Source organism: Humulus lupulus, chromosome 2, assembly GCF_963169125.1.
Source record: "Humulus lupulus chromosome 2, drHumLupu1.1, whole genome shotgun sequence".
Lineage (NCBI taxonomy): Eukaryota > Viridiplantae > Streptophyta > Magnoliopsida > Rosales > Cannabaceae > Humulus > Humulus lupulus.
In genome coordinates, this window is record NC_084794.1 from 5,773,835 (window position 1) to 5,786,666 (window position 12,832).

The 12,832-nt window shown below is 34.4% G+C and overlaps 1 protein-coding gene across 1 annotated transcript; it reads left to right on the forward strand.

The window, feature by feature from the left end:
• The first annotated feature begins 8,354 nt into the window (after positions 1–8,354).
• On the forward strand, positions 8,355–9,008 carry LOC133813848 (uncharacterized). The gene has a single exon (XM_062246884.1). It carries the CDS (start codon positions 8,355–8,357, stop codon positions 9,006–9,008), a length of 654 nt encoding a protein of 217 aa, XP_062102868.1.
• Positions 9,009–12,832: the final 3,824 nt, after the last annotated feature.

The following is a 12,832-nucleotide window of genomic DNA, read 5'->3' on the forward strand; positions in this document are numbered from 1 at the left end:
TAACTCAAAATTTTCCTATAAATAGCCCTTCTAAAACTCATATTGAATCACAAAAACCTCATTTTCTTTCTCTTACTCTACCAAAAAAAAAAATCTTCTTAACACCCTTCTAAAGTTCTAAACCTCGAAGATCTAGGTGAAGTTCTGTTCATAACGCTAGCCTACAAAAACTTTTTAGGTAAGCCCTTTCCCGAGTCTTTCATTTCAGTTATTTAGTTATTATATATGTATAGATTATTTTACTATGCCGTTATAATGCCAAAATTTATATATAGATTAATTTACTATGCCGTTATAATGCAAAAAGTTATATATAGATTAATTTACTATGCCGTTATAATGCCAAAAGTTATATATAGATTATTTTACTATGCCGTTATAATGCCAAAAGTTATATATAGATTATTTTACTATGCCGTTATAATGCCAAAATTTATATATAGATTATTTTACTATAATGCCAAAATTTATATATGGATTATGTTACCATGCCGTTATAATGCCAAAAGTTATATAGATTACTTTACTATGCCATTAAAATACTAAAATTTATATATGGATTATTTTACCATGTTGTCATATTTTACAATGCCAAAAATTGAAATATAAACTATTTTTTTTATGTATCGTTATAATACTAAACTTATATAGGCTATAGTCACACTTTGGACTATTTGGACTTTTATTATATGACCTTATTCCCTATTATTATGGACTGATACTATGACCTGGACATTTCCGTATGACCATGACCGCGACTTTTAGACCGGGATCTTGCCATGGACAATTATAGTATGACCATATGCTTGGACATAAAATAAACAATAAAATAAGAAAAAAAAATAGAATAACAACAACTATAAACTAAAATTACATCATGTAGATTTTATGTAAGTTAATAGTTTGTATTTTTATCAGGAAGCTAACGATTTCGGTTGTTTTATCAAGACGCAAGGTAAGTAGAATCCTCATCTACAATACAAGTCTTTTTTGTGTCTTATGTGCATTTATATGCTTTATATGTTATCCTGCCATGTTCTTATGCATAAGTTATTTTCAAGAATGTTATATTTATTATGCATAAGCACGCTTAATGTTCACAAACAAGTTACTGAAAGCGTTAAAGTAGAGGTGCTGCTTGGGAGACTTAAGTCCCAAATATGTAAGGAGGGAGATGTACTTCCCTATATAATGAATGTTTATGAGGGAGAAATTCCCTATTATCATGTTTATGTTTAGGTGGGAATGTGATTCCATATGTAATGCCGGCGGCAGCATCCTCTAGGGCCCAAAAGAAAGGAAAGTGAAAGAAAGAAAATACATAACATGTTGCACGTTTATTTTAATGCATATGAGGTAGTTATTCTGCTTACTTTGCCTTAGCTCATCAGACAATGTTTTGTATTGTAGGTAAGAGGCCCCAAATATAAATTGTTGATGAGTATACGTGGAGCCAACATGACTGTACATATGGGGCTGACCTGAAGGGAGTGGAGTTCTGCTATGCTATTTTATAAATAAACGAGAAACTTGATTTTATAATTATATTTCATTAAAAGTATTTTGTGAACTTTATAATTTACTTAAAGCTTTAAAAGTATTTCATGAACGTTGTAATTTACATAAAGCTTTTCAATTTATCGGTTGGATACATCTTCATTTCTATGTTAAGGTGTAGTAACGCCACGAAAATTATTTATAAAAGTATTAAGATTTGTATGTAAGATAAAGTTTTTATTTAGTTGTGAGTATTGTATGGTTTGAGGTTATGAACATTAGTTATGTATTGTTTAATAAAGTTTTTGTAAATTCAAAATTTCAGTATTGTTATATTCAGGTTAAACTTTGTTTTTACACTATATATATGTATGTTAAGAAAGGAGGTCGTTACAAAGTCGCATGCTTCTTACATGTTAACTCCTGCTCAGAGACAACAATTTTGTCAATTTATTAAAGAAGTGAAATTTCCAGATGGCTTTTGTTCAAATTTGAAGAAAAAAGTAATCGAGAATGAAACAAATATCATTGGGTTGAAATCCCACGACTGTCATGTTATAATGCAACGATTCTTGTCAGTGGGTGTTCGCAAGTTTCTCCCAAAAGATATATCGACCACCATTTCTGAACTGTGTAATTTTTTCAGGCAAGTATGTTCGAGGACTATAAATATTACAGATATGGAGGAAGCACAAAATGACCTTGTTCTGATATTGTGCAAGATGGAGTTGATTTTTCATCCGGCTTTTTTTGATATAATGATTCACTTGGTCTTACATTTGCCTGAAGAAGCGATTTTGGGTGGATCGGTATTTATGACGTGAATGTATCCTTTTGAAAGATACATGAAAAAATTGAAGAACTACGTGGGAAATAAAGCTCATCCTGAAGGGTCGTTAGGTGAAGGCTATGTTGCTGATGAGGATTTGACATTTTGTACGATGTACTTCAAAGGGGTTGAAACAAAATTTAACCGTCTTGATCGCAATGAAGATGAGGTGTATGTCCCACGACACCTTACTGTGTTTCAATCTGAATGTCGTCCCCTGACAAAGGGCACTCTCAAGCCTCTCGACCTTGCGACTCGTGAAATGGTTGAATGGTTCATACTTGACAATTCTCCCGAAATTCAGGATTACTTAGAGTAAGTTTATTCCCTTTAAAGTGAAATTTATGTTCATTCCAAATTGTTTTATCTAATATAGTCAAAGCATTCAAATTTACAGCGAACACCTAGTAGAGATCAAACTGAAATACCCAGATGGTGATCATAATTTTTTACACAAGAAAAATTTTCGCCGGTGGTTTCATAAGAAGGTAAAATTGAGATTATTTTTAAACCTTTATTGTTGTAATGATATTTTTATCATTCTAATATAGGTTTATTAATTTATTTAGATATATGACTTGCACAAACTTGGATCTTTAGAGAATGGTGATGAGTTGCTAGCTTTAGCATCTCAGTCAGATCACTTGGCAACCTACTACGAAGGTTGTATAGTTAACGATGTTCGATTCATCGCTTACGACCGAGATCAAAAGCGCACCACACAGAATAGTGGACTGTCTGTTGCGGGAACTGAAGGTTTTAACTATTATGGCACGCTTCAAGAAGTACTAATGTTATCTTTCACTGGTGTCTATTCAGTTGCATTGTTTAGGTGCAAATGGTTTAACACTAATCCAAGCAAGAAGAAAACAATCACTGAAAATAATATCACCAGTATAAACGTCAGTAGCGAATTGTACAAAGATGAGCCTTATATACTTGCTAGCCAAGCTAAGCAAGTATTCTATCTCGATGATCTACTTAGAGGCCGACACTGGAAAATTGTTGAGGATGTCAATCATCGTCAAATTTGGGACATCGAGGACGATGAAGCTGATGGAGATGTTGATGTTGTACATGACAGAAGCTCATCAAATTTTGTGTTGACCGTGGATCTCTATCAGTTGGTTATGGAATCTCATGAACCTGCAACATATATTGGCACTATACAAAATTTACCTGCTAATCAATTGGATGATAATATCATAAATGACGACTTAGGCGAAGAAGAAGTCGATGAAGAAGATGAATTGCTAGTTGATATTTGTGAAGACGATGTTAATCATGTGTCTCCGATTGATGTTAATTTAATTAATGATGAAAGTGACAGTGATTATTCTACATAGTTTTTATATTTTTGTAATAAAGAGAATCGTTTAAAATATAATATATGAGACTTGTAATCATTTTGTTCATTTCCATTGGTGATATTTGATACTAACTAATAGTTTTTGTTCCTAAGTACAATGTCAGCGGATATAGCCACCTCTCACGGCGGAGATGGTGGAGGTCTAGACCCGCCAGATCCTAGTAGAGTGCCCTCTTCCTGCGAGTCAGGTTAATAATAATTTTCAAATTTTGTTCATAGCTTGAAAGTCAAGCTCAACGAATGTTTAATATATATTAATATTTCAAATTTTGATTATTGTTGAAAATGTGGATAGCTGAAGTGCCGATAAGAAAGGGTCGTGGCCTGGCTAATAACATACCACTTGAAATTCGAAGGCGGAATGCCGGGAAACCACTAGATTTTCAGCTTGATCCTAGGACGGACAAAGTGGTTGGCTTGGAGGACCAAGCTTTTGTCCGCGAGACAGGCCTCCAAGTCACCTTGTTGTTGCCAGGACATTACTTGGATTTTGCTGTGTACCTCAACAATTTAAGGAACAAGTCGTACAAAAGATGAAGGTAAGAATTTAGAACAAGTCTTGTGGTATATATTTTTTATTAAAATCATTTACAAACTAAACTAACGTGTTATTTTTTAATGTAGCATTTTTATAATGTTGATGGTCATCCAGAACCCGAGAGAGTTATGAAAACTATCTACACAGAGATGCGCAAAAGATATTCTGAGAGAAAGAACATCAGACATACTCACTTCAAAAAATATTACTCTAAGCCAGAAGATTTGGAGAGTGTTCTCATTTCCCCACCTGACCATTGCACCAAGGAGAGTTGGAAAGATATTGTTCAGTTGTTTTTTAGCCCAAAATCGACGCAAGGCACAAAATCGATGGCAGCTAAGCGTCACAAATTTGTAAGTAAAAATATTAATTTAATTTAACAAAATTTAACATTCTAACTTCCTATCTCTACATTTGTATAGGCGAACCCTGATGAACATGTTATTGATACTTGGAAAGAAAGCCATTTGAGAAAATCAACAAAAGTTTTTGTCAACGACGCAGCTCGAGAAACTTTTGTGTTATTATTTTCATTAAACTATGTTACAGTTGTGTTTCTAGCACTTTTTATGAACAGGGAAAAATGACGAGAGAGCTTGAGAGGGCACGACTTCAAAGCCAGTCTCAAGGACCGACGGAGGGATCTGAAACTGGATCTGCTGCTGATTCCTCGTCGATCGATTAGTACGAGATTATGAGTAAAGTACTTGGGGAGAGGTCTGACTTTCAAAGAGGAGTAGGTTACAGCAAAGGCAAAGGGAAAAAATCAGCTTCCAACTCCACAAGTCAAAGTCAGTCACAAGCCCAACCTGCTCATACACCTCAAGAAGACATGGCTACTATGACGGAAATGATGAAGTCAATGCGTGAAGAGATCCGGATGTTGAAATCTCAACAAGGTCCATCTGGTAATCCTCAGCATACCAGTACAGAAACTGAGTCGCGGTTTGAAAGCCTTCTGCAACGATATTTACCATCACAACCTGAAGGTGGTATATCTTCTCAAAGTCCACCTCCTTGGTCGATGCCACAACAACAACAACATTTTTATCCACCTCAACAGAATTATCCAAACATGTATGGACGCTCCTCCTAGTCCCCTCCTTTTTATTACCACGACGTCCCTACAGGATCTCAGACGTCACATCCTAGGCGTCGTCACTTTGGGGATTCATTGCAGCAGCAACATCCACATCAGATGTATGATCAATTTGTGAGTTCGTCGCAACAGCAAAGGTATGGTCAGTTTGAGAGTTTATTGCATCATTCTCCCTCGGCGCGAACACATAGTCGAAAATTTGGATCATCTTCGTAGCAGCACTCTCCACAAGCACCACAGTTTGCTTCACCACCATTGCCGCGCCCTAATACTGGTGATCAAGATATTGACCTTAATGAATATTTTACACCTGGTTGGTCTGATCAAAACAATAATAATTAGATTACGTTTTTTAATTATATTAAGACAATTGAAATTTTATTATGTTTATTTTATAATTAGTTCATATGTAATTAAAATGAGACAATTGATATTTTTATTATGTTAATTTTATGATTAATTATAATGCTATTTTTGTTTGATGAATATTAATTGTGTTATTAATTTTAATTTATGTTAAATATTATTATTTTTAAATAAGTATTATATGTATATTTATTATGAAATAAAATAAAATCAATTATTATATTTTAATATTAGTATTTTATTACCGGTGGATTTATAGAGGCGGAACCCGCTGGTATTAAATGAGTCAAACGAGGTTGACAGTGTTAATTTATACCGGCGGAGTCCCGCCTCTATTAATCCGTCGGTATTAATACAATACTGGCGGGTGTATCAGTCGGTCGGTAATTCTACTAATTACCGACTAATTATTACCGACGGAGCATTACCGGCGGAATCCTCTGCCGGTAATACTATATTTTTTTGTAGTGTACATGTGCACACACCATGGATGCAATGTAAAGAAACAAGTTCAAAGGTTAACGAAAGATGAAGGTGTTGTAGTGACCACTTACGAAGGAATGCATACCCATCCTATTGAGAAGCACACTGACTGTTTTGAACATATCTTGAATCAAATGCACATTTACACTCCTTTCTGATTCAATATATATATATATATATATATGAGAATTCTCCTATAGGGGTTTCACTTTAAGCCCTACCGATAGGGCTCTCAGTATTTACAACCCGTGAACAGTTTTCAGCACGATTTTTTTTTTATGACCGTGTATATTGTAGCTATTTAGAGCATCCTGCAAATTTTTAGAAAATTCCGAATAGTTTGCAGTACCGAAAACTAGGTTCAAACATGTTGTTGCACGCGTGACTAATTTTTTTATGCGCGTAGAAAACAACATGTTTGAACCTAGTTTTCGGTACTGTAACCTATTCAGAATTTTCTGAAAATTTGCAGGATGCTCTAAATAGCTACAATATACACGGTCATAAAAAAAAATCGCGCCGAAAACTGTTCACGGGTCGAGAAACACTAAGAGCCCTACCAGTAGGACGTAAAGTGAAGCCCCTATAAAAAAAAATTGTCATATATATATAAATATATATACTGTATGCGCTTGGAAAAATAATAAACTAGCTAGCTTAATTATTATTAATTAGTACTTTATATACATCATATATATGGTAATATGGTATCAATATATATTGTATAACGGCTAGCTAGAGAGAGTGATTAATTAATTATTAATTAAGATACTATATATTTTATATTGATTATAATACATATATATATTAATCCCTCGTACTTAGCTTAGGAATATTTCGCAGGTTTGTAATAATAATATTCTTTGATTCAGCCAATGTTTTATTCTTCTCCATTGGTCACATGCCATCTCTTCTAATTCATATATACCACTAACTTAATTAATTAATTTATTACTTCATATGCATTATCTTTAATGTTGAAAATAACTTAATTATTTTTAACGTGTTTTACGAAATAACATTCTTTTCATACGTTTTTGTCATGTACTTTTGACAATATATATATATATATATATCACGAATAATTATAGGCAAGAAAATTATTAAGCAAATTGTGTAGTACTATATAAAGAAAAAAAAATACTATTTTGTAAAGTACTCTTTGTTTAATTTTGTTACACTTTGAGTCCATGTCATCATGACCTATTAAAGTTTCTTCACTTGTTCATATTCAGTATAATTTCAAATTTTAAAATATCCCAATGACATTTAACATAAAGATTACAGTACTAGATAATAATCATAAGAACCTTAGACTTCTGCATCATGAATTATATTGTGACAGTTATAGTAACACAAGATCTATCTCTCAATATCATGAATTGTAGATATATTGTTGGAGCTTTTTTAAATGAATTATTAAAAATTGGAAAAAGTATAGTTGTGTGTGATATGGGAAAAGTCTCACGAAGAATTGAAACACTCTTCTAGGAGTCTATATAAGTTGCAAGTGCCATGTATTGGGGTATGCCTCAGGGGTACCCAGTTTTGTGCACATGGGTGATGACTCACACACTTGACCACTACACGCGCGCACCACCGCCTTCCAGCCTGGTGTTGTACTTTATTTTTTGTGAAAAAATTATTTAATAAAATAAATATTTTTAAAAGGTGATCCAATATTTCCTCCCCCACGTTTGAAAAACGTTTTTCTTACTGTTTTATACAATATTGTCTTCTTTACATAAGGATTATCATAAAACCGTTTTTTTTTTTTTTTGACAAAAAGAAAAAATCACCATAGTTATAATCGAATTTTCTCTGAGCTTGAGGGTGTAAAGAGCGAAGCCTTTCGGTGCAGAGAGGAATCGTATACAGAGGCTGTTTTATCTGGAGGACGGCGTGGTTGATAGACTGCCATGCACACTAGGGGCAGAGCCGTGAAACGTCTTAAAGAGAGCGACATAGTCCGCAACTCAGCCATAAAAATTGATCGGTAATTTCGTTCCAGTTTTATTTTCTTTTGAGGAATATCAATTTTAAGACGTTCTGTTCTGCTATGGCTACTACTGATGATTTTTCTGGTTCTGCCTCTGTTGATATTAACAAGACATTTCGTTTTGAGGGTTTGCACTTTAAGCGTTAGAAACTAAAGATGCTTTTTTATCTGACCATGAAGAAGGTTGCGTTTGTACTCACTGCTCTGAAGCCGGTTGTCTCTGAAGCCTCGACCGACAAAGACAAGGAGACTGAACGCGAAAAGCAACAGAAGGACTTGGACTCCTGGGTGGAAAACGATTTCCTCTGTAAGAATTTTATTCTTAACGGTTTATCTGATGATCTTTATGACTATTATAATTCAAACAAGTCAGCAAATGAAATTTGGGAGGCGCTGCAAAAGAAATATGATACAGAAGAGGCGGGGACTAAGAAATACTTTGTCAGTCGCTACCTGAAGTATCAAATGGTGGACGACGAATCTGTGGAGGCCCAATCTCACGAAATTCAGAAAATTGCGTACGAGATTATCTCAGAAGTTATGACCCTTGATGAACAGTTTCAAGTTGTTTTAATTGACAAATTACCTCCTTCCTGGAAGGATTTTAAAAATGTTCTCAGGCATAAGACTAAGGAATTTTCCTTAGAGAGTTTGATCACCTGCCTTCGTATCGAGGAGGAAGCAAGGAAACAAGATCAGAAAGAAGAGGTGCTTGTTGTCTCTAACAGTAACCCCAAGAAGTCCACACCTACGGTTTTGAAGCCAAATAGCAAAAATTTTAAGAATCAGAACCGCAACTCGAATTCAAATTCCAACCGCAACAACTAAAACACTCATCGAAATAACAATCAGAGTTGGAACCATAACAAGAATCAACATGGAAGGCAGCAACCTCCACCTAAACATAATGACTCTGGATAATTCCTTTGTTACAACTGTAACAAGCCAGGTCATATGGCACGCAAGTGTAGGAACAAGCCAAGCACTGCTTCGCAGGCTAACTTGACTGAAGAAGCTTTTACAGCTATGATTTTTTAGACCAACCTTATTGGTGGATCAGATGGGTGGTGGGTAGACACTGGCGCTTCTCGCCATGTCTGCTATGATCGTGCTATGATTAAAACATATATTGTTGTTGATGATAAGAAAGTGTTGTTGGGAGATTCCCACACCACTATTGTTGCTGGGATTGGGAATGTGGAGCTTAAGTTTACATCAGGAAAGACTTTATTACTGAAAGATGTAATGCATACTCCTGAGATGAGAAAGAATATGGTTTTTGGTTTTCTGCTTAATAAGGCTGGGTTTACTCAAACTATTGGGGCTGATTTGTACACCATCACTAAGAATGGTATTTTTGTTGGGAAGGGTTATGCTAATGATGGCATGTTTAAGTTAAATGTTGAATTCAATAAAGTTTCTCCTTCTGCTTATATGTTGTGTGATTTTAATGTTTGGTATGCTAGACTTTGTCATGTTAATAAGTGCATTATTAAGAACATGAGTAACATTGGTTTAATTCCTAAAGTGTCAGATAACGATTTTGAAAAATGTGATTTTTGTAGTCAAGCAAAAATAACTAAGACACCACATAAATCAGTTAGTAGAGAATCTGAGCCTTTAGATTTAATTCATTCCGATATTTGTGAACTTGATGGAACATTAACTAGGAATGGTCCACGTTATTTCATCACTTTTATTGATGATTGTTCATATTTTAATTATGTGTACTTAATGAAAAATAAAAGTGATGCGCTTGACATGTTCAAATTACTTGTGACTGAAATTGAGAATCAATTCAATAAGAAAATTAAAAGGTTTCGTAATGATAGAGGAACTGAATATGATTCAAGCATGTTTATTGAGTTTTACAATTCACATGGCATTGTACATGAAACCACTGCATCATATTCACCTGAAATGAACGATAAAGCTGAAAGAAAGAATCGAACTTTTACTGAATTTGTTGTGGCTATTTTATTGAATTCTGGTGCTACATCTCATTTGTGGGGTGAAATTATTTTGACTGCTTGTTATGTGTTGAATAGAGTACCTAAGTCTAAGAGCAAAGTTTCACCTTATGAGATCTTGAAAAATAGACAACCTAACCTGTCTTATTTTAGAACTTGGGGTTGTTTGGCTTATGTTCGTATTCCTGATCCTAAGAGAATGAAGCAAGCAAGTAGAGCCTATGAATGTGTATTTATCGGATATGCAATTAATAGTAAAGCATATAGGTTCTATGATTTAAATGTGCATGTTATTGTGTAATCAAATGATGCTGATTTTTATGAACATAGATTCCCTTTTAAATTGAGAAATAGTGGGGGCGCATCTACTAGCAACATTCCTACGATTAGGAATAATGAACACATTGAGGATAAAGAATCATAACCTAGGAGAAGTAAGAGAGCTAGAGATTCTCATAAGATTATGGTTGTGATTACCGTGTCTATACACCAGAGGAAGATCCTGCTAACCTCCAAGAAGCCTTGTCTTCTTTAGATGTTGACCTCTGGCAAGAAGCAATAAATGATGAGATGGACTCTCTTTAGTCTAACAAAACACGGCACTTAGTTGATTTACCTCCTGGTTGTAAGTGGATTTTGAAAAAGAAATTGAAACCCGATAAAATTGTTGAAAAATACAAGGCTCGTTTGGTAGCCAAGGGTTTTAGGCAGAGAGAAAATATAGATTTCTTTGACACTTTTTCACCTGTTACAAGAATAACATCCATTAGAGTATTGATTTCCCTAGCTGCCATTCACAATTTAGTTGTACACCAAATGGATGTTAAGACTGCTTGTTTGAATGGTGAATTAGAAGAAGAGATCTATATGGATCAACCTGAAGGATTTGTGATCCATGGCCAGGAACATAAGGTTTGCAAGTTAGATAAATCTTTGTATGGTCTTAAGCAGGCACCTAAGCAATGACATGAGAAATTTGACAATTTAGTTATCTCACATGGGTTAAAGTGAATGAAAGTGACAAATGCATTTATTATAAATCTGAGAATGACATTTGCACTATTGTATGTCTATATGTGGATGACTTGCTCATATTTGGTTCGAATATTCTTGCTGTGAGTGCTGTGAAATCTTTGTTGTGTGCTAACTTTGATATGAAGGACCTTGGAGAAGCGAATGTAATCCTTGGTATTAAGATTACTATGTCTGAAAAGAGAATTTCTTTGAATCAATCTCACTATATTGAGAAGATTCTAAAGAAATACAATTGCTTTGATTGTAAACCTGCTTGCACACCATATGATTCAAGTGTAAAATTATTTAAGAACACTGGTGACGGTGTGAGACAATCTGACTATGCGAGCATCATTAGCAGTCTTCGATATGCCACTGATTGTACGAGACCCGACATTGCCTATGTCGTGGGATTACTGTGCAGGTTTACTAGTAGACCTAGTATAGAGCATTGGCATGCTATTGAAAAGGTCATGAGATACCTTAAGAGAACCATGAACCTTGGATTACATTATCAGAAGTTTCCAGCTGTTCTTGAAGGTTATAGTGATGCAGACTGGAACACTTTGTCTGATGAATCCAAAGCAACAAGTGATTATATCTTTAGTATAGCTGGTGGAGCTGTTTCTTGGAAATCTAAGAAACAGACTATTTTGGCACAATCCACTATGGAGTCTGAAATGATAGCACTAGCTACAACTTATGAAGAAACAGGTTGGTTGAGAAGCCTGCTAGCTGAGATCCCTTTATGGGAAAAACCGATACCAGTTGTGTTGATCCACTGCGATAGTACCACGGCTATTGCAAAAATTCAGAACCGTTATTACAACGGTAAGAGACGATAGATACGTCGTAAGCATAGTACTGTTAGAGAGTTTCTCTCAACAGGAGCTATTAGAGTGGATCATGTACTGTAACTCCCACTTCTTTCTACAAATGCATTATAACAATTATGAAAAATAAGAGAAGATGTTTTTATTCATACTTTTGAGTGCATTACAATGTTAATCGAATGCTAGAGCTATTAAGTAAAGTGGAAGAATAACTAACGAATACGCAACTATAATATTCATGGACATTTCATTAGTATAATACCCATAGAATGATGCTAAATACATGCAAACAATCACTAAAGTTATGAACAATAAAGAGAAATTCATGATTTGATGATGAATTTTATCTAGAAGGTTAAGAGATGAAGAAGTTGTGCAAGTAAATGGTTGAAGGAACAAGTATTTATAGGACAAAAACTAGCCGTTATGACTGTAGCACCCACATTATTTTGATATATATAGCCAATAATCACATGATTGCATTGCATTACATATCATACAATATGTATAATTTGAGCATATGCATATTCTTATAAGTGTTTTCATGTATAAGTATAAAAGTTGTGTATGTGATGTCTATATGTATGCTCAATATTATTAACCTTGTGGCATTTGAGTTGTCTTTTATGGGTGTTTGATGTGCTCAAGATATAAGAAAGTATGAAAAATATGGACAAGGCATGGAATTAAGTGTTGAAAGTGAGATATAGAAGGCAAAATAGGTTAAGTAGTGGAAAATAGTACAATGTCGATTACTAGTATTTCGGTGTAAAATTGAGTATTTATGGATTTACCAAATGTAATCGAGGTAGGATTAAGGTCTCATTGATGATGT

Coding starts and splice junctions, on each gene's coding strand:
- LOC133813848 (XM_062246884.1), top strand. CDS start 8,355: ATGAAGAAGGTTGCGTTTGTACTCACTGCTCTGAAGCCGGTTGTCTCT.